At 43.0% G+C, this 24527-nt stretch overlaps 1 protein-coding gene across 3 annotated transcripts in view; it reads left to right on the forward strand.

Moving 5' to 3' along the window:
• The window catches only part of TEK (TEK receptor tyrosine kinase), a 106262-nt gene extending 82274 nt beyond the window's left edge, over window positions 1-23988 (forward strand). For 2 of the 3 annotated variants that reach the window (XM_045470148.1, XM_045470145.1), the window contains 11 exons: window positions 3527-3826; window positions 5954-6108; window positions 7616-7826; window positions 10220-10330; window positions 12600-12790; window positions 13346-13459; window positions 18083-18153; window positions 19207-19247; window positions 20179-20275; window positions 22090-22189; window positions 22982-23988. In XM_045470148.1, the coding sequence (XP_045326104.1) occupies window positions 3527-3826; window positions 5954-6108; window positions 7616-7826; window positions 10220-10330; window positions 12600-12790; window positions 13346-13459; window positions 18083-18153; window positions 19207-19247; window positions 20179-20275; window positions 22090-22189; window positions 22982-23056 (1466 nt within the window). In that variant the 3' untranslated portion in view covers window positions 23057-23988. The remainder of the gene's footprint in view (window positions 1-3526; window positions 3827-5953; window positions 6109-7615; window positions 7827-10219; window positions 10331-12599; window positions 12791-13345; window positions 13460-18082; window positions 18154-19206; window positions 19248-20178; window positions 20276-22089; window positions 22190-22981) is intronic. The other variant, XM_045470146.1, reaches the window with a different exon arrangement.
• Window positions 23989-24527: the final 539 nt, after the last annotated feature.

Raw genomic sequence — 24527 nt, forward strand, 5'->3', positions numbered from 1 at the left:
AAGAGAGAGAGGGAGGGAGGGAACAAGCAGGGGAAGGGCAGAAAGAGAGGGAGATATAGAATCCAAAGCAGGCTCCTGGCTCTGAGTTGTCAGCACAGAGCCTGACACGGGGCTGAAACCCACAAACGGAGAGATCATGACCTGAGCCAAAGTCAGACATCTAACTGACTGAGCCACCCAGGTGCCCCTATTTTGGTGTATTTTAATCTTTTTAGTTTTAGTCTTATTTATTCACATATAGCAAGCTAATGGTCACAATGCCATACTTTGAGTAGTCACAGCCTAGCAATTTCATCTGGTCCAAGTGTAAGGGGTGGAATGAGTTAAATTTGGCCTATGGCCCCAAACATATGTAAAAATAATACATGTGTGTAATTTTTTTTGCATACGTATATGCAGAGTATATAATTTGACACAACAATTACTTTGTAAGGAAATTAGAATAGGAATTGTCATCATGTTTAACAAATGAGGAACCTGAAGCAAAGGAAGGTAAGCAACTTGACCAAAGTTATTAAGCAAGTAAATCGTGGGGTTAGGACTCGAAATTGCATATTTTAATTCTATGTTTTGTTTGTTTTTACTAAACCAGGATACCCATTAGTCTCTTTGGAGGGGCAATGAACAATTGCAAAAAGAGATCGCTTCTTGGAGAAGTTAATTTTGCATTCATATCCCACTTGTAAATTGTTTGGTTAGCTTTTCCTAAAGTGTTTTAAAATCGACTTTAGAACCTACCCGGTGAAACTGCAAAAATGTAGATGGCTGGATTCAGACTCACTGCATCTAAATCACAGGTCCACTAAGCTAGTTCAAAGGGTGACTTCTTTCAGGCATAATGTGGATAAATTGGTAGATGTAAATTTGTGCTTTTTAGTTGGCATTGAAATTAGCAGGTGTCTGCAAGTCACTGCTTCTTTTTGTGACAGGTTTAGATCTACCGCTGGTTTATCAAGTTGAATATTTTTTTGAGGCACCACTATATAAAAGTTAATCATGTATTAATAGTAGTCTGAAAATGGTAATAATCCAAATATTCTGTCATCTCCTTATGGGAAGGAAGATTATTCTATATTTTTGTAAAAATATACAAAATCTTGGTAGTGGAGGCAAAGGAAGTTAAGACATACTGTTGATGAATCAACTGTGGTTTGGGACATAGAAAATGACCATCAGATTTGGAAGGCCCAAAATCCAATATTTAGTCCTCATAAATTGCCACAGTTACCAAAGGAGTATGATCCACGTCATGGAAAGAGGAAATTTAGAATGCAGAAGAATCTCTGAGAATTTAGGATAGAAAGAATATACCTGAAGACATTTCTTGAAGGTTCTGTTTTGCTTCTAAGCAGTATATGGGGAAAGACAGTAATATATGGGGTGAAGTCGCCTGGGTCTTTTACTTACTTACTGGGACCAGTACAAGTCCTTTCATTTTCAAAGTCCATCTCTAAAACTGGATAATAAAAATCTCAGCACTACTCATAGCCACCTATGTGGTTATGAGGGTCAAGAGGGAACCTGCATATGGAAACACCTTGTCAACAGCCTCACAGATGGAAGGTATAATTGATATCAGGGGCAAGACCTTGGATTCCTTCTTCCCTGGGGTCATACAGAGTCACTCTATTGTATAGAGTCAGCGACTTACCTCTTGCAGGAGTCCTTTACCAGACAGCAGGTTGAGTGAAAATGTAGGGACAATTCTGTGCCTATCATCTTCACATCTGGAAAACCTCAGAACCTCTCTTTCTCATCCTCCCCCCGAGTAGAATGTGATCGCTATTTTCCCTAAATCCCAGCAGCATTTTGTCTGTTAAGTCCTTGACACATTTTCTTATGTATACACTGACTTGTTACTGCTCCATAAATACATTTAGGGCAACGATAGGCTTTTTGGGAAAGTGGCTAAGATGATGGACTGTGGAGTCAGACTGCCAGGAGTTGAATCCTATCTCTTCTACACAATATCTATATGACCTTGGTCAAGTCACTTTACCTCTCTGGGACTGAATTTTTATAAGATTGTTAGGAAGAGGAGAGGAGTTACTGTATGGAAGAACCTATATAAATGTCACCTCTCATAATCTTTCTGTTCTCCCCAGCATCAAAAACAGCATAATATATGTTTGTGGGTAACAGAATTTGAAGTCTTATTTTAATGCAAGCATGAGCAAATATGTGATATATGTGTTGATGTTTTTCCTGGCTTATGCTATTTTGTCATGTCTTCTGGAGTCCACTTCCAATTGATTGGAATTACCATCTGAGAAAACATCTATTTGCCATTCATGTTTTTTAAAAAATTTATTTCTTGTTTAATTTACATCCAAGTTAGTTAGCATATGGTGCAACAGTGATTTCAGGAATAGATTCCTTAATGCCTCTTACCCATTTAGCCCATCCCCCCTCCCCCAACCCCTCTGACAATCCTCTGTTTGTTCTCTATATTTAAGAGGCTTTTATGTTTTGTCCCCCTCCCTCCCTGTTTTTATATTATTTTTGCTTCCCTTCCCTTATGTTCATTTGTTTTGTATCTTAAAGTCCTCATATGAGTGAAGTCATATGAATTTTGTCTTTCTCTAATTTCGCTTAGCATAATACCCTCCAGTTCCATCCACATATTTGCAAATGGCAAGATTTCATTCTTTTTGTTTGCCCAGTAATACTCCATTGTATGTATATACACCATCTCTTCTTTATTCATTCATCCATCAATGGACGTTTGGGCTCTTTCCATACATTTGCTATTGTTGATAGTGCTGCTGTAAACATTGGGGTGCATGTGCCCCTTTGAAACAGTATACCTGTACCCCTTGGATAAATACCTAGTAGTGCATTTGCTGGGTTGTAGGGTAGTTCTATTTTTAATTTTTTGAGGAACCTCCATACTGTTTTCCAGAGTGGCTGCACCAGCTTGCATTCCCACCAACAACGCAAAAGAGATCCTTTTTCTCCGCATCCTCGCCAACATCTGTTGTTGCTTGAGTTGTTAATGTTAGCCATTCTGACAGGTGTGAGGTGGTATCTCATTGTGATTTGTTTTTCCCTGATGATGAACGATGTTGAGCATTTTTTCATGTGTCGGTTGGCCATCTGGGTGTCTTTGGAGAAGTGTCTACTCATGTCTTTTGCCCATTTCTTCACTGGATTATTTGTTTTTTGGGTGTTGAGTTTGATCAGTTCTTTATAGATTTTGGATACTATCCCTTTATCTGATATGTCGTTTGCAAATATCTTCTCCCATTCCGTCAGTTGCCTTTTAGTTTTGCTGATTGTTTCCTTCGCTGTGCAGAAGCTTTTTATTTTGATGAGGTCCCAGTAGTTCATTTTTGCTTTTGCTTCCCTTGCCTCCAGAGACGTGTTGAATAAGAAGTTGCTGCAGGCAGGGTCAAAGAGGTTCTTTCCTGCTTTCTGCCATTCATGGTTTATGAACTGACATTAAGTATCTCTTAAGAACATAATAATCTAAATGATGATAGTGTATCCTAAGTGAATTAAAATTTTTTTTTTTTTTAATTTCTAGTTCTCCCTCCTCAACCAGAAAACATTAAGATTTCTAACATCACAGACTCCTCAGCCATGATCTCTTGGACAATCTTGGATGGCTATTCTATTTCTTCTATTATCATCCGTTACAAGGTTCAGGGCAAGAATGAAGACCAGCACATCGATGTGAAGATCAAGAATGCCACCATTACCCAGTATCACCTCAAGGGCCTAGAGCCTGAAACAGCTTACCAGGTGGACATTTTTGCAGAGAACAACATAGGGTCAAGCAACCCAACTTTTTCTCACGAACTGATGACCCTTTCTAAATCTCAAGGTTGGTAGAGTGGACAGGTATTTACATAGGATTATTTCTGGAGATGATTGGGAAAGCCCCATTATCTTAAGATATTTACCTGATATGTACGTCATGTGACATAACTCATTTGTCCAAATAGGCTTCACCATCTCTAGATAGGTTCTTAAAATGAAAATGCCCCTGGGAAGGAATCCTTGTTGATCCATTTTCTTTTGTTAAGCCTTAGACTAAATTATCCCATCACACTCCCTATCCAGCAGTGGAAGCTCTGAAGAATATGAATTTGATTCCATGGAAAAAGAATGTGGAACCTGCTTAGTGGAGGCAGGCCTACGCTGGTGCTTCAGTGGGAGGCTCCAAGAACCAACACCATTCTTTCTCAAATGAACTCCTCTTTTAGCTTGGATGACACTATACTATTATGAGGTGTTTTTTTTTTTTTTCTTTCACTGTTTGGATCCAAGTTATAATGTCTCCACATCCACCACTAACCCCCACTCTAGTGAGAGTAAGCTCTTTGAGACAGATGGAGGTCCCTCAGAGTGCCAAGCACAGGATGCCCAGGGTTTGTGATTGATAACACCTGTTGAACGTAGTTAAGTGAACAAAAGGGACTCAGGTTGGGGATTGGGGGCTGCAGCTCCTGGAGCATCCTCCCTTTGAATTCTGTCTGCAACCGTACCTCCCAGCCCTCTGCCCTGTACCACAAGTGTGAGGGAACATAGAGTGATGTTAGATGGAAATTTTGGAAGATTTATATAACCTGGACTAAGGTTTTTTGTTTTTTTTTTTTACAGAAAATCTTACAGTAGTAAAAACTTCTTGGTTTTGAGGGCTACCTAAGGCTTAAGAAATAAAATGAAACATGGATATTTTCAGTGCTGATTCTTTGGAATATTTTTGAAATGTTAAAGGAATTATGAGTCTACCAATTATAGAGAATTGGAGTTTTCAGATGACACTCTTTTTTTTTTTTTTTTTAATTTTTTTTTCAACGTTTATTTATTTTTGGGACAGAGAGAGACAGAGCATGAACGGGGGAGGGGCAGAGAGAGAGGGAGACACAGAATCGGAAACAGGCTCCAGGCTCTGAGCCATCAGCCCAGAGCCTGACGCGGGGCTCAAACTCACAGACCGCGAGATAGTGACCTGGCTGAAGTCGGATGCTTAACCGACTGCGCCACCCAGGCGCCCCTCAGATGACACTCTTAATAAATGCATTACTTTTATAATTTTTTGTGTTTTGGTAAAATGTGTACAGGTCCTAAATCCAAGCTCTACAAAAATACAAGCAAAAAAATAAAAAAAAAAAGACATAACAAAACAACAAAATTCTCACTATTCTATTCCAGACTTGTTTTTATGCACCCATGAGTAGAGATAGAAGGAAGGAAAGAGATAATCACAAAAGAATACTTGTAAGAAGATGGGGTGATGCTCTACATACTGTTTTTCATAAAAATATATTGCATTTAATTTTATTTGACTTTAAGGGAAAGAGATGGAAAGATTAGACCATAATCTTTAAGTTAATTTTGACCTGAGCCCTGAATTTAATGGTTTTTCTCTTCTGTCTCTCCCTCCTTCCCCTCCTCCTTTCCTCCATTCTCCCATTGGTATTCTCAGATTTTCTCTATCAGTTTTTTATATAAGGAAAAAAAAAAGCAAAATACCTTACAGACTCTAACCTCAGCATCTTAGAACAAGAGAGATTTTCTAGGTGGGGAAATTATTCAGGGGAACTTTAGCTACTTTCCCAAAGTCCTACATCTAGTTAGTCATTCTCACTATTGCTTGACAATGTGCAGTTGCTTGGGCCTCTACTTGGAAGTAAAAGTTGGATAAATGATGAGATTAATAATTCATAATTAATAATAATCAGCACTTTGTGGTTTTTGGTTTTTTTTTGTTTTGTTGTTGCTTTTGTTTTTGTTTTTTTTTTAGGTCTTATAAAAAGTCAGACTGTGAGTCATTCCTCTCCATTGAGTTTCAGAACATATGAATGAGTAGCCCAAGGTCCCATAGCAATTAGGTGGCAGAGTCAGGGCTACCATGACATTTCTGTTTCCCTGTGATGTCTACCATAGATGGTCTTGCCCTATCTCTCCAAAACTAACCCTACTGCTTCTCCTGTGTTCTGCGCAGCACCAGCGGACCTTGGAGGCGGGAAAATGCTGCTTATAGCCATCCTTGGCTCGGCAGGAATGACCTGCCTGACGGTGCTGTTGGCCTTCCTGATCATGTTGCAATTGAAGAGGGCAAATGTCCAAAGGAGAATGGCCCAAGCTTTCCAAAACGTGGTAGTGTCTCATCTTCCTACTAACTAATAAGTACAAGTCTGCATGTATGCAGAACCTTCACTTGAAAGATGTGGACCAGGAAATTTACTTCTAAAGCCAGTATTTTCCTTAGCCAGGCCTCATCTTCTCTTTGACTTCCGTTATGAAATGAGCGATAAACAGCATGACTATATAATTTGTTATCCAACCTGGAACAATTATGAGAGTGAAAAGGTTGCTCTTAGTAATTATTCAGGAAGCCAGGGCTAAAACAGGCCCTAACAAAGTGAGCTGTATGGTCATCCTAATGATAAGTCACCAGGGAGACTAATCTTGCAGTATGAAGAACTGAACACTGTTGGTAAGGAAGGACATGAGTGTAACCAGACCTCAATGTCATGGGTAATGATGTATTGTGCTAGACATTTCCTATTTGCAGTTCCCATTTTCGACTTTTAGTATCTCCCACAATCTTATTATCCCATATACATTGTGTCTGTAATATATGTGAATTGTATGTACATGTGTGTATCTCCATTCCTTTGTATCCTTCAGTCTGCAGTCATAGTTCATAATACCTGGCACTGCATCATTCTTTCGCCTAGACATTTTGATCAGTAACCAGAGTTTACAAAATCATACTTGACCATGTGTACCCTGTTTGATTCCTTTGGTTTTACTAGAGCCTGAATGTTTTTCTAGTGTGTGGTTTTAAGCTCTGTAAAATGAACTTGCACCCAGCTTTATCAATGCCATGTATAAAACGTTGAGTATAGCTACACATTCTAGATAAGGTATACCTTCATGTCCACAGATCCCTGAGCTTCCCCTCTATGGAGGACAAGGGGAGCTTTGTTATCTGACTCCATGCCAGAGGTGGCTCAACTCAAACTGCTCCTGGAGAGAAAGGGCCAGCAAGGGGGCCGGGAGCACTGGAGCTCCTATGATATTGGTGCCTTGTTATTATACATGCCAGCCTCTCAAACTCAGGAGAAAAGGTGATGCTGTGTTGGGCTTTGCTGTAAGCCTCTGTCATCCTGGGGTCTGAATCTGCTCCAGAGTGGGCTCAAGAAGTTCTCAGGTTTAGGATAAGCCAGAGCGAGTGAGTTAGAGTCCAGAATAGACCAAGACTATGTAAGAAAAGCTCTCATGGAGTCATGGCCTCTTACTGTCCCAGATAGGATCTCTGTGTCCTTTTCCAAACCAGAACCAAATACCTGCTTATTTCAAAGCTCAGTAGAAACTCAATGTGGCTAACTCAGGGATGTGCCATCCTGTGGCATCCCTGCTCTAATTCTCCCCTGCCTTGCTGTCTGCAGACATTGCTAATTGATTGCAGAATACCTTCCCCCAATGCCTGGAAGTGTCCCATGAAGCTGTAGACAGTTTGTTAGATGAAACCTATTTCCATCTCCATCCCAGAATTAGTTTCTTGTTTCACTTGGTATGGATACAAACCAGGAGTATTTATGCATGTCAGAATTATGAAAAATCCTGACATAAAACCTTTAAAAAATTATTTCTCCAGAGGGAAGAGCCAGTTGTGCAGTTCAACTCAGGAACTTTGGCCCTGAACAGGAAGGCCAAAAACAACCCAGATCCTACAATTTATCCAGTGCTTGACTGGAATGACATCAAATTTCAAGATGTGATCGGGGAGGGTAACTTTGGCCAGGTTCTTAAGGCGCGCATCAAGAAGGACGGCTTACGGATGGACGCTGCCATCAAGAGAATGAAAGGTCAGTGCTTGGCCACATCAAGTCAGCATTTCACTCGGGCGGGGAGACAACTTGACTTCCTGTTGAATCTTTCCTCTATTCTCTTACATTATTTAAACAGAAAATTGGCATGGTGTCAGATATAGCTGTTCAGTGCAACTGCAGGTGATGTTTCCTTTGAGGTCAGCTGGTGACAGGGTCAGGACATAAACATGAAGGCATGAGCTGTTTAAATGCCACTGTCTTGTTGTGATGTGAGAATACAGATTCCCTGTCACACACTTCTCATTGTGGGGGAGGACTGTTGTTTCTCTTACTGCAGTGGTTCTCAAAATTGAGCATGCATCACAATCGTCTGAAAGCCTTGTTAGAAGCAGACTGTTGGGGTCCACCTTGGTTTCTGACTCAGTAATTTTGGAGCAGAGCCAGAGGATTTGTATTTCTAATTAGATCACAGGTGATGCTGATGCTGAGGGTTTGGAGGCCACATTTTGCAAACCACTGTCTTCATGGATTATCTGCATCAAAATTCCTGGAGACGTTAGCAATGCATCTACTTGGCTTCTCCCACTGTTGGATCTACAGTATTTGAGTTTCTGGGGTGACATGTGAGAATCTGTGTTCTCAACAAGCATGCTCCTTGCTTCTTCTGTACCCTCAAGTTTGAAAACCATTGATCTAAGGTCACAAGAATGAGGTATTTTCCAGCTGTCTTCATCTCAAGACCGCTTGGTGCCTACCCATCTAACAAGATGGCTAATACACATCTTCTGAGAAAGCTGAATGTCTAGCTCACTGTCTGTACTAGCTGTATTCTCTTCTGTGTGAAGTGGCAGGTGATGCACATGGCTTGATTGAGAAGCTGCATTGTGGCTTCTAGAGCGTCTGGGCTTGGAAAGCTGTGTGTCAGAACAGGGAATGTAATTAACTACTTCTGTGGGTCACCTTCACCGTGTGGGCTCTCTAAGGTTGCTGCTGGGTTTTCCTTTCTGACAGCAATATTGAGCGCAAGGGGGGAATTAACTTTCTCTTTGCAGCAGGTTGACAGAAAACAAATAAAATAAATAAAATACTGTCAATGCCTAGAGATAGTAGTATGTTTCAAACACACACGTACACATGTACACACACAATCTTGCTTAGCATCCAGAAATGTCTTTTCTGTTTTGATACTTTAGTTACAGGGAGTTTTGGGGAATAGTAAGGATAGTATGAGAAGAAAGGATATAGAATTTTGTAAAATCAGGGCTTTTAAAGTCTGATCTGAGCCTGATGGTCCCATGCCCATGTGAAGAGGTAAAATAGCTTAATGGGGCACCAGGGCAGAAAATGTCTGCAGGGAGAATGATGCATCCAAAGGAAGACAGATACTGAAGTAGGGGACAAGTTCATTATAAAGAACTTCATTTTAAATATGCTTCCAAGGCATTAAACCTCGGGCTTCTTATGGTATGAACAGGGTATCTGATTTGGGATTGCCTACTAGCTAGTTTTGTGTGTACCCTTAGCCCATATGAAACATTCCTGTAATTTCCAAGCATGTTCAGGTAGGCACAGGGCCACCAGCACCAACTGGCCCCCCCTTCCTCCCTTTCCTACCCAACATTATTTTTCAAAAAACCATAATAGCGCTCTGTCACCAATCAAGGCTGATCAGTTTGTGCATCAGCCAGAGAGAGCTTTCCCTTCAGCCTGGCTGGTACCTGGCAGTTCTTCCTCTGATCCAAGTGGTAACCGAGAGACAGGATGAAAGAATAGAAACAGATGTAGTTCAGTTTCCTGACCATCAAGCAACTTCCATAGAAATGCCGTTGGATTTGAGGTGTTTTTTTTTGTTGTTGTTGTTTGTTTGTTTGTTTTTTTAGCAGGACTGATTTGTGGGAAAGCAGGTTAAAAGTATTATGATAAAGGAAGGTGTGTACATTCCCGGTGTTGTTGTACTGAAACTTTGGTTCTGCTCCTCAGCATATGCGTTGCTGGACAGCGGCTTCAGCTAGAATAGCTGGAGTCTAAATAGAGGCTGCTCCATCTCTACCAAATCATCTCACTGGGCATTTGAGAGCTTAAACAAGAAAACTTGAGAACAGTGGTTCTCAACCAGGGGTGGTTTGCCCCTTGGGGGACGTTCAGCAATGTCTGGATACACTTTTGGTTGGGCCGCTGGTATCTGGGGGCTGGTAGAGGCCAGAGATGCTGCTGAACATCCTACTATGCAGAGGACAGCCCCCCAACAACAAAGGTTTCCGCCCAAAGTATCAATGGTACCAAGTACTCTTCCTAGAGTAATGTCTGATTTCAGTTTTCCAGACCTGATGGTGACTAAGTGCCTCTGAAGGTCCTGGGGAGTGGGAGGGAATAGTTGTTTCTAAAGAGGTCTAACAGCCAGGGATCACAACTCTTGACTTAATTCCCAGAATATGCCTCCAAAGATGACCACAGGGACTTCGCTGGGGAACTGGAGGTTCTCTGTAAACTTGGCCACCACCCAAACATCATCAATCTCTTGGGAGCGTGTGAACATCGTGGTAAGATGCTCTTTTCCTGTCTTTCCTGCCAGAATTTTTGTTTAAAACAGGCACATTCCATATTGAAATTAGTAAATATAACAATGTTAAGAATGCTACCCATTTTTTTTTAAAGTTGCAGTTTAATTCTGAATGTCTGGTCCTATTTATAGATTGTAATGAGACTTGGGATCTTTTTTGGAGGTAGGTCCCAGGCTGGATCTTTTGCCTTCTGGTGTGGTTCACCCATTAATGCTCAAAGGTACCCATGGTTGCTGCACACTGCCATCCTTGCTGATTCAGGGATTCCCTCAGCTATTATTGCTAGGGTTTGGGGGAGCCTTCAGCATCAGGAAGAGTGAAGTGCATTGGCTCTTCTGAGTTGCCTATCTTATTTCTTCCAAACCCAAGACACTGATACTCTGAATGTTAAATCCATGAATGCCAACAACCTATTGTAATAGAAAAGCATTGGTAATGGCTAGGATAAAATAATAGTAATAAACTTATATCTGATAGAACTTCATTTTTTTTCCCCAAACAATTATGGGTACAATTATGGTGGAGCTCTACAACTATCCTATGTTGTACATATTCTTAAAGGTCCACTTACATTATTTAGATAGAACTAAGTACTTCTATGGGTTTACTTCAGCATCCTACCTGGGTTTATAATTCTGAATCTGTGCTTAAATTTATGCTTAATTATGATTAATTCCTCATGGAAAAGTTTGATCCCACAAAAAAGCTCCACACAGTAATTATTTCCAAACTTGACAAACTCTTGTTGACTCTGAGGCACAAACACCAACAATAGAAGAGAGACTACTTCCTTTTCCTCAATTTGTTAAACTAAAAATACTGGGGCTTCAAACAATATATCATTCTGTGATCCAATAGGGTGTAATTCTGAAAGCTAGATCATGTCCCTTAGGTTCAATAATGAAGTAATTACATTTATTTTTGAGCTATTTCCTGAAAACAGTGGTTAGCATGGGACAGCAGTAAATGAAAGTTTAAAAAAAGTAACCACCGCCAACAGAAAAATGTGTATCTTTTAAATTTTTGCTCTGTCATCACCTTAGCACATAACTGGTTGGCTCTTAAAATTTATAGTTCAGTGAGGAAGTGAGAAAGCATTGAGGCGTATCTTGCCTAACAGTGCTACATGCTACAGTACTAGGCTTTTTTTTTTTTTTTTACACCAGAATTTCAATTTCTTAGAATGTCTCTGAAGTTAAAATTCATTCGACATTTTAAATGTAAAAAATGGTATACCAAAACATTTACCTTTAAAAGACAGTAAAACCACTCTACTTTTCATTGACTCAAAAGATCAATGTTTTTGTGAAAGAAGATTAATTTTATCAAAAAAAAAAAAAGAAAAAGAAAAAAGGAAAACAATTTGGGAATAGGCCAAGACAATGGACCATAATGTCTTCTAGTACCTATTGTTTTATTTGTCTAAGTTTGAGTTTTCTGATTTCTCTAAGCAAAATGCAGTCTCTGACCTCAGACTCTGCGAACCTAATGAGCAAGACAGTGACGTAGTGGGAGTTTTAGGGGAGCAGTAGAAGGAGGAGGCAGAGAGTTGCCTGGTACGGGTCCTTCTGCCATGGACACTTACTCTTTTTTTTCTTTTTTTAAAATAACCTCAAGAAAAGTTAGAGACAGACTGGAATAACATGCCTAGCTCACGTTAGTTCTCCATCAATACTGAATAAAAAAATAACAGGTGATGCAGACTAGCTGTCCTAGATCTTCTGAAGGCAAATCTTACTGAGTAGGTGCGGGCCTTCAGGAAGCCTCCATGTTAGTCCACGTGTGGTAGGCAGGAGGGGGTGGGAAAGAGGGGACCCTGAGTTCGAGCATGGTGCCCTGTAAGCATGGCAGGAACGTGAAACTTCTCTCGGTCCTGTTGTCAGTGTTCTCAAGGTTGGTACCGCTAGATGTATTGCTTTTTTTTTTTTTTTCCTTGTTAATGTTTATTTATTTATTTTGAGAGAGAGCACAAGCAGAGGAGGAACAGAGAGAAGGAGAGAGAATCCCAAGCAGGCTCTGTGCTCATCGTGCAGAGCCTGACACAGGGCTCGAACTCATGAACCGTGAGAGCATGACCTGAGCCCAAATCAAGAATTAGACACTTAACTGACTGAGCCACCCAGGCGCCCCAACATGTTGCTTTTAGATACTAAATTTTACAAGCCATTCCCGAGACCCTAGCACACCTTTGAAATCTCAGAGCTGTTGAGGGCCACTGAGAAGGTGGTGTCTCTCCCTTTCCCCACAGGCTACCTGTACCTGGCCATCGAATACGCTCCCCACGGAAACCTCCTGGACTTCCTGCGCAAGAGCCGAGTGCTGGAGACCGATCCCGCCTTTGCCATTGCCAACAGCACCGCCTCCACGCTGTCCTCCCAGCAGCTTCTCCATTTTGCAGCAGATGTGGCCCGTGGCATGGACTACTTGAGCCAGAAACAGGTGTGTGGTGAGGACCTTGCTTTGGACATCTTTCCTTTGAAATTCTCTCTGGACTCAGAGTTGAGCTAAATTTATACATTTTTCTAGTTAACTTCCCCCCTTTAATTCCTCTTATGATTGTCCTAATTTTAGTCTCTTTGTTACTATTCTGTTTATATAGAAGTTAATGCCAGACACTGACAAGAACTGTATTTAGTGAATCTCAGCATGTGTATTTGATGAGGAGGCTGAACTGATCTTAGCTTCATTTGGATCCAAATGATGCATGATAGCAGAGGACTTGGACTGCAGCAGGAAGATTTAATGACCTGGGTTTTTGTTTTTTTTTTTCTTTTCTTTCTTTTTTTTTTTCTTCTTTTTTTTTTTTTCCCCTGAAATGCTTCTCCTAAAACATGATGGGTCATTTGGCCAAATCCACTGAGGATATTAGAGAGGAACTTTAAGGGAATTGGGTTCCTCTCTTCTCTATTTTTCAAAGGTCTGACCGTAGTGGCCTTGTGCCAGCAGAATGAAGTGAAAAAAGCAAACGATGTTTTTTTTTTCTTTAAATTTCAGTTTATCCACAGGGATCTGGCTGCCAGGAACATTTTAGTTGGTGAAAACTATGTAGCCAAAATAGCAGATTTTGGATTGTCCCGAGGTCAAGAAGTATATGTGAAGAAGACAATGGTAAGTTCAGAACACAGACACTGAGGACATCCTCCCCAGGACACCCTCCTTCTCCCAATGGCCCTTCTCTTGGATGCCATTGTTCTTTGGTGACTCAGGCATCTGGCTGGGTACCCCAGTAGGTAGTGCCCTGGCCGGGCAAACATCCTTTCTGAGGTTTGATTGCTGAAATGACTGAAGGCTCTGTATTTGCCACTGAAGAAGCCACTGTCACATGTGGCCAAGTGATTGAACATGCAAGCCTCATGGTACAGGGGTCAGTCTACATCCAGGCAGGACCCCTAAGTGTCTCACTCAGAAACCTCTGAGGAGCTCCCTCAAACCCCTTTCATGTACAGCAAGCATAGGAGGGACAAAAAAGACATCTAACATACTTTCCAAATCTAAAGGAAAGAAATTAATAAGATTCCTACCTCACAAAGAGGCTCTATAGAGAAATCCCTAACTTCTAAGGCCACAGAAGATTTCCCTCTTTGCCAAAAGTTCTCCACTCCCTCTCCAAGCCTACATCGAATCCACATTCTGCTGATGACACCTCCTCTCCCAAACAGTAACATTTAATCTTCAAGTAAAGATCCCAGGAGAACCTCACCATGGAAGGAGAGAAGCTGGACTCAGTCAGCTTTCGTTGCCTGTCATAGCTCCCTGGAAATGCCCCTTCCTTCCAGGGATGTGACAACAACATGGCGCCACCCTCTGCTTTCCCAGGGTGGGCTGGCACGTTCAGGGCCTTGGAGCTAACAAATCCTGCATCATCACATGTGTTTGGTGGCTCTACCCCAGTGGTATGGCTCCCCCTTTCCCAGGTCTGGTGGACATTACTCTGGCTAAGCTTTCCTGGGAATCTTGCGGTTTTCACACGGTCCCTTTGCTTTTGTGGGTAACAATTGCCTCGGCAAGGCTCAGGCTTCTGTAGTTACCCTCTTTTTTTGGTTCTTTTTAAAAAAAAATGCTTATTTTACTGACTGACAAGATAACAGAAACAATATTCAAGAATGTTTTGAAAAGGAAATGACCCACAGTTCACTACCTTAACACATTTTATTTTTCATTTTTTACTTCTTGCCTTGCACAAACATACATATTTTTATATAGCTACTTTCACAGTGAACATAACTATTTTGGATCTTTCCAGTTCCCTTTCTGATAAGGGTTTGAGGTGGGGCCTCTTTGGCTCTTAGAGACCTCACACACATCCAGTGGGGTCTTGGATGCTTATCAACATCAACACCTTCCAGAAGCCTTGGGTGCCTCCCTGAGGGTTGACTCCCAGGCACACAATACTTTTTTCTCTAAGCTTTTCTGAATTTGCCTCACTTGAAGCAGATGTTTCTCAGCAGAGGGGCGGGGCTTGTCTTAAAGAAGCAGGACCCACCACTCACCCATTTACTCCTTCTCCCCCTAGGCCACCTGAAACTTGCTATCTCCTTCACAGAGAACCTTTCCTTGCTTCTCTTTGGTGTTTGGGGGCTGTGGTGCCCGGAGTGAGGGGGTGGAGGCACTGACATAATTTAGCCCCACAACCTACATATTTTATTTGGATGCTGTCCTCAGATGCCCGGGGAGAATGATGGTTTGCTTGGCATTTCATAAAGGGCAGTGATTTCTGCAGTCTTGGAGAGCTCAAGAGGAATGCTTAGGGGGCAGAGCACTTAGATGGGTCAGAACGTAACTGTGTCTGCTGGAAGTGACTGGGAGAAGTGTCCTGCAGCAGCATGGGGTCTGGGAGGAAAGACATTAGCCCTCAGGCACCGGAAAGGAGAGGGAATGGAGGGAAGCCAGCTCCCTGCAAGAGGGGTGCAGTGTGGCAAGTTACCACCAGAGGGCAGAGTGGCTACTGTCTCTGGACTATTGTTTAAATCTGAGATTTTGCACTCCAGCTGCCCCTCAGAATCATCTGGGGAGCTTTCAAAAAATACTGATGCTGAGTCCTACTGCTTAAATACTATATACATACTTATATACTCTGATTCTGTTGTCCTGGGGTGGGGCTCCTACATCAGTTTGTGGTTGGTTGGTTGTTTTTTTTGTTTAAGTCCCCCAGGCGATGCTAATATTGGAAGTGTTGCAAGCTAACATACTAAGTGTTTTGGGGCTTTATTACCATTGATAGATGCATCCCCTCTCATCAATGTCTGTATGACTATAGTGTTTCATGTCTGTGCTAGGTTTGGGGGTGACATAAATTGGGACAGCCTCCACCTTTAAGTAGCTCAGATGCATAATAAATAACAGTTCATTAATAATGAAAAACAGTCGATTAATAATGAAAAGCAGTTGATAAGTGCTGACGGCAAAGAAAGCACAGAGGAGAAATGCACATGGGGACACAGAGGAAGCACACTGACCTGAGCCTGTGGGCAATCAAGAAGGGCTCCGTGGAGGAGGCTAACTCTTGTGTTTTACAAATGTTAAATAGATATGGGAGATATGAGAATGAATTGGAGGGTGCAGTACATGTAAAAGCCTAGAGACAAAGGAAGGTAGGAAACATTTGGGGGACAAGTAATTCAATATGGCTGGAGCATAATGCAAAGAAGAGGGAGAGTTACAATTCAAGATGGGAGGAGGAATCAAGGATAAGGTCTTTCTTTGTTTTTTTTTTTTAAGTTTATTTTTGAGAGAGAGAGGGGCAGGGGTGGAGGGGAAAAGAGAGAGAAAGGAAGAGGATCTGAAGCAGTCTCTACACTGAGCTCAGGAGCCCTATGTGGAGCCAGAACCCACAAGATCATGACCTGAGCTGAAGTCAGACTCTTAACCAATTGGGCCAACCACATGCCCCACAGGGATATCGTTTTATTGAAGATTTTTGAATTCCAGCTAAAAATTTTGGACTCAGCTAAGGAATTAAGATCTTGGGACAATAAGGACATTGAAGAACTTTTTAAAAAAGGAACCACATGTTTGAATTTGCCATTTTGAGCCATTAATCTGGCTGTGGTGCAGAGAACTGATCCTTAGGGACTGAACCTCTAAAGCAAGAAGATCAATTAAGAGGTTGTCATCAGGTAACAGATGATGGTGGCCTGAACCCAGGTGGGAGAGCAGGAGTGACAGATTGAAATGGACAGACCCAAAAGAAATCAAACAAGAATAATAAAGTGCACGTGGAAATTAGTAATTTGGAGGCATGAGGTCAGAAGCTAGCAGGTACATAAAAGCAAAGACAAGATAAAATGTCGATGACTCTTTCCATTCCTGTGGAGGGGGGAAAAGGCTAGAATAACAGGTGTGCCCGGAGGTGAGGTGGGCATGGAGTGAATATTGGGGAGCACAAGAGGTAGGTTTGCAAAGGGGTAGTTTTATAACTGAATCTTAAAGTACCAATCGGGACTTAGGGTCAGAACAGGCTTCAGAATATCTCCACTTCACAAAGACCTAGGAGACAGTGGCACCTTCAGGACTAGAGTTGGGGCCCAGGGCATGGCTGATCTCAAGATGATCTCAAGATGGGTCTGGGAGAATGCCTTCTCCTATTTCAGGGGAACTGAGAAGACCCCCAAATACTCTTGATGTTGTCTTACTTCCTGGCTTGCTGCAGCTGAAACGCTGCTGTTAGAGCTTGACAAATCCCTGGGGGAGAAGTCCCTCTCAGTAGGGCTTATATGATTCCTGGGGTTGATGGGAAGGGAGCCCAAAATCACAGCAAAACTAGGAATAAAACTTAGAAGCCAAACTTCCCAATATCCAGTCATTTTCCCCAGGCTGGACTTAAAGAAATGGGGACAACTTTGGGGCGCCTGGGTGGCTCAGTCAGTTGAGCGCCTGACTTCAGCTCAGGTCATGATCTTGTGGTCTGTAGGTTTGAGCCCTCCATCTGGCTCTGTGCTGACAGCTCGGAGCCTAGAGCCTGCTTTGGATTCAGTCTCTCCCTCTCTCTGCCCCTCCCCCACCCACAGTCTGTTTGTCTCTCAAAAATGAATCAACGCAAAAAAAAAAAAGGACAACCTGGGTGGAGTCAGCACTTGGTCCCCAAAGGGCAAATGAATGTGTGTCATCCCATCTTCAAACCCAGTGTAAACTGCATTGATGAGAGGTTATATCCTCCTCCCCCAATAATGTGTATGCACAATGTTCCCTTTGGTCAGAAAGGCTCTTCTCTCCCTGACCCACCTGAGGACACCTACACATACAGAACCGAGCTCACGTGTCCCCTTGTCTGAAAGTCCTCCCCGTCTCTTCCAGGCGTGGTTGGCCACCTCATATCACCTGAGCCTTTCCCACACTACACTTTGATTCTCCGTTTCCCTGCTGCCTCTCTCCCTTTTCAAAGCTCTGAGTGCCTCTGAGAGCCACAAAGTGAATCAATGAAATGCCTACCAAAAATGCACATGCCCATCCACACACACATACCCACACATGTTATTTTTCTTTATACAAAACAGTGGTAGGGACTCCTTGAAGTCAGCGGGGTTTATACTCCTTGCACATCTTTGGATTTGAGAATGCTCTTGCACATGGGACATACACAAACAGCAGCTCCTGACTGTGCTGTATCTTACATGTGGGGAATCCCAAACACACTTCCCTGTGGGCTTGAACGAACCACAGCTCCGGGCAAGCTGTGTGCCTGGGGAAGGGTCCCTGTTGTGCCTAAGTGGCATCTCACTTTGTTCTCTCCAGGGAAGGCTCCCGGTGCGCTGGATGGCAATCGAGTCGCTAAATTACAGTGTGTATACAACCAACAGTGATGTGTGAGTAAGCCTTTTATTGTTGAGGGATTTTTTTTTCTCCCAGAAAAATAAGCATCTGACAGAGTCTTAAAGCAAAGTAGGACTGTTATGTCCATCTGTGGAACAAAAGTAGTCAGTAAGCCCGAGAAATAAATTTGGAGTCTATGAAATAAGCCTCAGAGTAGACAGTATTCAGGGTGTAATGTAAGATCCCTGGTGACAGGCTGTAGGTGTCCTTCTCCCCGTCAAGGAGAAGTGGTGAATTCTCCATCTCCAGAGGAGCAAGGGGCATATGGAGCATTCCTGCCGCTCCACTTCCCAGACTGACCTCAGCATACAGGACCCAGAACAGTGAGGGGCAGTTCACAATAGCTGCTGGGGGTCACATGTGGCTGGGGAAAAAGGCAGGCCAGATCAAGGGCCCATGTCTGCTCACAGCCAAGAGAGACAAGTCTCAGGCTGGTGGTGAAGGAAGGGCTGGGAGTGAAACTTAGACCATCTCTGCTCCCCCCCACCCCCCCATTGTCGGGAGGAAACACTGAGGCCCCGAGGCTTGAGATGACTTGTCCAGGGAGTTTAGCTTATGCCGGGGGAAGGGCAGGGGGCTGGCAACTACTGCTTCCTCACTGCGTGCAAGGTGCCTTTTGTATGTTCTCTTCCATCATCTCTGCATAACTTTGAGGCAGCAATTGGTGTTCCCACTTGCAGAAGACACGAAGAGGCCTCCAGAGGTTCAGTAACTTGTCCCAGGTGACACGAGTATCAGGTGGCCGAGCCTGGATTTAAGTCCAGTCTGTTGGCTTAGAATTGCACCTGCTTTCCCCAGTACCAGCTCATGTTCTCCACCTAAAGTGAGTGGGCGTTCTCACACGTTTCCCTAACGTTTCCCCGTTAGGATCCTTCCCTTGGCCTAAGAGGAGGTCAGCATAGGCCACGTACAAGACCCTGTCCTGGGGAGCACACATTTAGCATTTCCTTTTCTGGCAAAGCATCAGTCACCCTGACTTTTGAGGCAGGAGATTGACGGGTCAACCTGTTTGTTGATTATTGGTTTCCCTACTGTGTCTCCTGCAGATGGTCCTATGGAGTGCTCCTATGGGAGATCGTTAGCTTAGGTGAGTATCTATGTTTATCTACTAGGCGAGACTCCAGGCAATGGGAGTGGACCCCTCCCATTCTCCCTCACTGTGGGATCCCACGGGTGCCATCTTTCTGGGGCACCACTAGATGGGACTGGGACATAGAACTTGATGGGTTTCCATGTATGAGTGTGTTTATTCTCATGTTTCTCTTTTTGAGAGCCCTGTGTCTAATGTCATATTTAGTACTAACAACCTGGTGGCTGTGAACTTCATCATAGGTTGTCTTTGTTTGTACAGAGGTGTTACAGAACTGTTGTAAGTTCACTTCTACAACTTTAAGATGATATGTTACACAGCCGTGAAAAGTCACTTTTGAAGACCATTTAATAGCATGTGAAAACATGCATGCCAAAACCCAGAAACTTCCTTACACGGTGATCCCATTTTATAAATGTTATACATGTTACACATGAAAAACCTGGAAGGAGTCTGCAGGAGAGCACTACAAATATTGCTTGCTTGCTTCATGCGTTGTTGTATTGTCCAAGTTTTCTATATTAAATATGTATGTTTTAGAATTAAAATTGGGCAGTGCCGATTATAGATAAAATCGGAATTGTATAAACCCGGCCGAGGACTTCCAAATAGGACAAAGATACATCCCATTAGTACAGTAGAGGACTCGTGTGCAGGTGAACTCAGGGAAGAGAAACAGTGCGGGAAACAAGGAGCCGCCTTCTGGATCTGTCTGCCGACAGAATGGCCACACTGTCATGCAGTTTGGGGCTTATGTCCAGCTGTGATGTATGGTGGGTTTGCTCAGACAGGAAGATCATGCTGATTTTGCGTCTTCTCTTGACACACCTTGTCTCTATCCCAGTCTCTGGGCTTGAGGGGCCTGGGACAGGAGACGCTGTGCTCCACCCCAGAGGGGCTCAGGGCAACCCGGTTTCCTGTCTTGCAGGTGGCACTCCTTACTGTGGGATGACATGTGCAGAGCTGTACGAGAAGCTGCCCCAGGGCTACAGACTGGAGAAGCCTCTAAACTGTGATGACGAGGTGTAAGTCAGCCTGGGGCCATTTAAACAAACGTCTATTCAGGGGTGCCTGGGTGGCTCACTCGGTTAAGCATCCGACTGTGGCTCAGGTCATGGTCTCATGGCTTGTGGGTTCGAACCCTGCATCGGGATCTGTGCTGACAGCTCAGAGCCTGCTTCAGATTTTGTGTCTCCCTCTCTCTCTCTCTCTGCCCCTCCCCCGCTTGCACTCTGTCTCTTCCTCTCAAAAAGAAATAAACATTACAAAAAAAATTAAAAAGTCTACTTTGAGAGAGTGAGTGGAGGGCGTGCAGAGAGACAGGGAGAGAGAATCCCAAGCAGGTTCCACACTGTTAGCGCAGAGCCTGACACGGGGCTTAATCTCACAAACTGAAACATGATAACCTGAGCTGAAATCAGACACTTAACCAAATGAGCCACCCAGGCGCCCCGCACCTTAGGGCCTTTTTATCTTAACCTTCCCCTGTGTGTTTCTTGGACAGACTGACACTAATGAAGGGGGTACCTGATTCATACACACATGTGTATATGTATACCTGTACATGCACACACATTGAGATCCTACATACTGCCCCCCCCTCCAAAAAAGAAGGGGAGTTCCTTAAACTAATACCATTCTGTAATGGGCACGGAATTGAGAGCTTTCTTGGCACAGAAATACAGGAGGAATTTAAGGTGATAATTATCAGGAAGGTTGAAATGAAAAGCAAAAAATGCAGAAAAGATCTGAAATCAATTCATGAGACTCTTCATGAGTAAATGCATGAAACCTTGAGACTAACTTTGGGGACAGAGATTTTAGGCTGTGACAGTAGGAAGATTTTTTTTTTTTTGGTCATAGAATCTTGCTTCTGCAAGGATTGTTTCCTAGGAGTAAGAATTATTCCCAGGGGACCAATGATTAGCTTTTGTGAAATCACCATTCTCAAAACTGTCTGAGTTAGCTGCTGCCTTACTGGCATGATGTGAAAGCACAAGGCTCTAGGTTCAGCAAAGAATTTATTGTCCAAACTGAGCCATTTCTAAGAAAGAGTGCTATTAATTATGGTACTGATACAAGAGGCCGTAAACCTAGACCATGCTAGGTTGATAGCCTTCTGTGCATATAAGGTTCCCCTGAGGCATTTCTTCCCAGTGTGAAAATTTGAGCCCAGTCAGACATTGGTTCTGTAGCCCTGGGGGGAGGGGGGAGGGCACTGCCAGGAATCTGCATTTTAATAACGCAAGTGGTTCTGACCACATTTGGGAGAGTACTGTCTTAGACCAGTGCTTCCCAGACTGTGTTCATGCACGAGCAATAGGTAAAGAACTGATAGAAGGGGGAAGGAGTTCTGTGGTCACTTTGGGAAATTCCATGTTAAGTCAGGTTAAACAGGTTTTTTGTTTAAATGGCAAGACTTCTCAAGAGTTTGCTCTGCTAATCCCTAAGAGGGAGATGCAGTGTGGAAGATGGCAAATTTATTAGAGTATGGAGCCATTTTTTTTTTTTTTAAATAACTAACATTTTGAGAGACACAGTATTCCAAGGGACATGCTGCCCTAGACACATGACTCCGTTCTTTCCAGATAATCAGAAGAGGTGAGACCAAGATCCTGCGGGAATGGTACTCAGGGGAGGCACTAGATTTGCTGGCAGAAGAAAGGGGGTCTTGAGGGAGGTGGGAGGCTGGATCGAAACTCAGTGCTGTACCCTGTGCTGCCAGTCAAGTGTAATGACCATGTGTTGAATGGCTACTCTCTCTGTTTTCCATACCCCACGCTGGGCCATGCCCAGGACTGAAGCACAGAGTTAACTGGCTAACTCTTTGTTTCCAAAGGTATGATCTAATGAGACAGTGCTGGCGGGAGAAGCCTTATGAGAGGCCGTCATTTGCCCAGATATTGGTGTCCTTAAACAGGATGTTAGAAGAACGCAAGGTGAGCGTGGGGCTCAGGGCAGGCTCTTGAGTCAGAATTCCTCATGTGCCCTGTATGGTTAAAAAAAATGGCTGATACAAGTCACCAAGTACTTCTGGGCATAGCCGTTGGTATTAGAGGGACATAAAAGATGTAGCCGCTAACTGTGAGCAAGTTACAATTTCAGAGGTGGTAAGATTTCTATAAAAGAGAGTCACATGTGGTAGAACAGATAGAATTAGCTTGTGAGCCTCATGAGTAATGTGGCCTGATCCTTCAATTTTATAGAAGAAATATACACAAAGAGGTGAAAGTGATGTGTCCAAGGACACACAGCCAGTAGTAGTGGAGGCTGGTGTCCAGTTTCTGTGGGGAGGGGCAGGAAGTCTATCAAAATGTCCAGCAGGTGGTTGGCTATACTGATCTGAGGTTGAAAAGGCAAGTCTAGGTTAAGGAAATGGATGGCAGGTTACCACAATGCAAGTGGTAATTAAACCAGAGATGTGGGGGGGGGGGGCGGTCACCCACAGGGATGGGGACAGAGAAAGTATCTGTAGAGAATGGGACATCTCCGGAGGGACAGCAGAGAGTGGCCTGGAGAGAGAGACAGGGTGAAATCTTACCTGCCGAGGTCGAGGGATGCATTTCAGGAAGAAAGTTGTCAAATACAACATGGGAACTTAAGACAGAAAAATGTCCCCCAGGTACCTAGTCCTTGAACCACATGAAGGGAGCTGGGGTATGACTGTAAGTGCCAGGTGCAGAGGCAGTACTGGGGGAGCCGATGTCTCTGACCCACTCTTGCTCTTGTAGACTTACGTGAACACCACGCTTTATGAGAAGTTTGCCTACGCAGGGATCGACTGCTCGGCTGAGGAGGCAGCCTAGGACCAAGCCCACCCGCCTGTATGTTCTGTCTCCCCTCCACTGGCATGACAGACCCTTGATGCCAAGCAAGCCAGCAAGACTGTGCCAAGAGAGGTGACCCAGAACATAAACATGTACATATATTGCTGTGTGTCTGGGACTTTACCACAAAAACCCGTGTGTGTGAATCTATAGTACACTTTGACTCTCATAGGACTGTATATACTGTTTCGAGTAAGAATGTGCTGAAATCAGAATGCCTGTTTGTGGTTTCATATGCAATAATATATTTTTCTAAAAATATGGACTTTACAGGAAGGTGTGCGAGTACAATTACTATAATGCATAACTCATTATCATCCTAGGTATTTTTGATATTTACCTTCATAGTGAATGCTATAAAATCTTTGGCTCTGTAGAAGAAAGATCTTGTTAGTAAACCTAACACTGGCCCTGATAGCCCAGGTAAGAAAAGTGGGGGAAATAGGTTAGTTCTATCAGGATAGAGGTTAACATCTAAAAGAGATCCTGCTGTCCATCTCTTAACTTTCTCCCTCGTGTATAGAAGCCATCCCACTTTCACTTGGTCATTTGTCAACTTCGTCATGTGTTTCCAGACCCCACCAGTCAATCCAGAATGCTAACACCTAAAAGTAAGCTTCAATCTCATTCCATACAAGTCTAAGAATTTTTAGAGAAGTACAAGTTTGATAAATTAATGAGATTTGGTTTTAGTTTCTCTGGTAACATGGATTTGTGTGTTTTAAGAAACTGAAGTAGGAAGCCTGGAGTTCCACTTGGGAGACATGCGACATTTGTATCAACTGAACATCCCTACATGTATTGCACGTTGTAAAGTTTCAGTGTCGATCAGTTGTGAGTTTACAGTTTATACCGTAGGCACATGTTGCACTGAGGTCGTACAGTAAGTGAATAAATGTCTTGCCTACCCACTTTTCGTCCGGGAATGTTTCTCATAGGTATTGACAAACATCTTTATTATACTTTAAAGTTATCCTCCTTGAACTTGTCAGTAAGATCCATGTAGAGCAGCAGGTGGGTACTCGGCCAGACAGGGACTCGCAAGCTCCCAGGATTGGAAACATCGAGAAGTGTTGTGTCTAGTTCGTTTTCTTGCCAGGGCCATATACCTCCAACTGAGAACTTAAATGAAGAGCCCTTGATAATGAGTCCCAATAGTTTCTTTTGCTTTTTACCCAAATGCTGTAGAGATACTCCCGACAACTGCTAGCTTGAATGTTTAGTATGTGGAAATGAACCACAACAAGGATGATCTGAAAATGTAAATAAGATCTTCACATTTTTCATATGGCTTTGGAACAAACATTAAGGTTTCTCCCCCCTGTAATAGTTTTACCTTCTTAATTACGTATTACTCAAATTCATAGTATCCAAAATTTGAATTATTTCATGTCAAGTACATGAAAAGAGACATGGCAAAGAAGTACTTGCGATAGTGAGAAAAAGATGT

Source organism: Leopardus geoffroyi, chromosome D4, assembly GCF_018350155.1.
Source record: "Leopardus geoffroyi isolate Oge1 chromosome D4, O.geoffroyi_Oge1_pat1.0, whole genome shotgun sequence".
NCBI lineage: Eukaryota > Metazoa > Chordata > Mammalia > Carnivora > Felidae > Leopardus > Leopardus geoffroyi.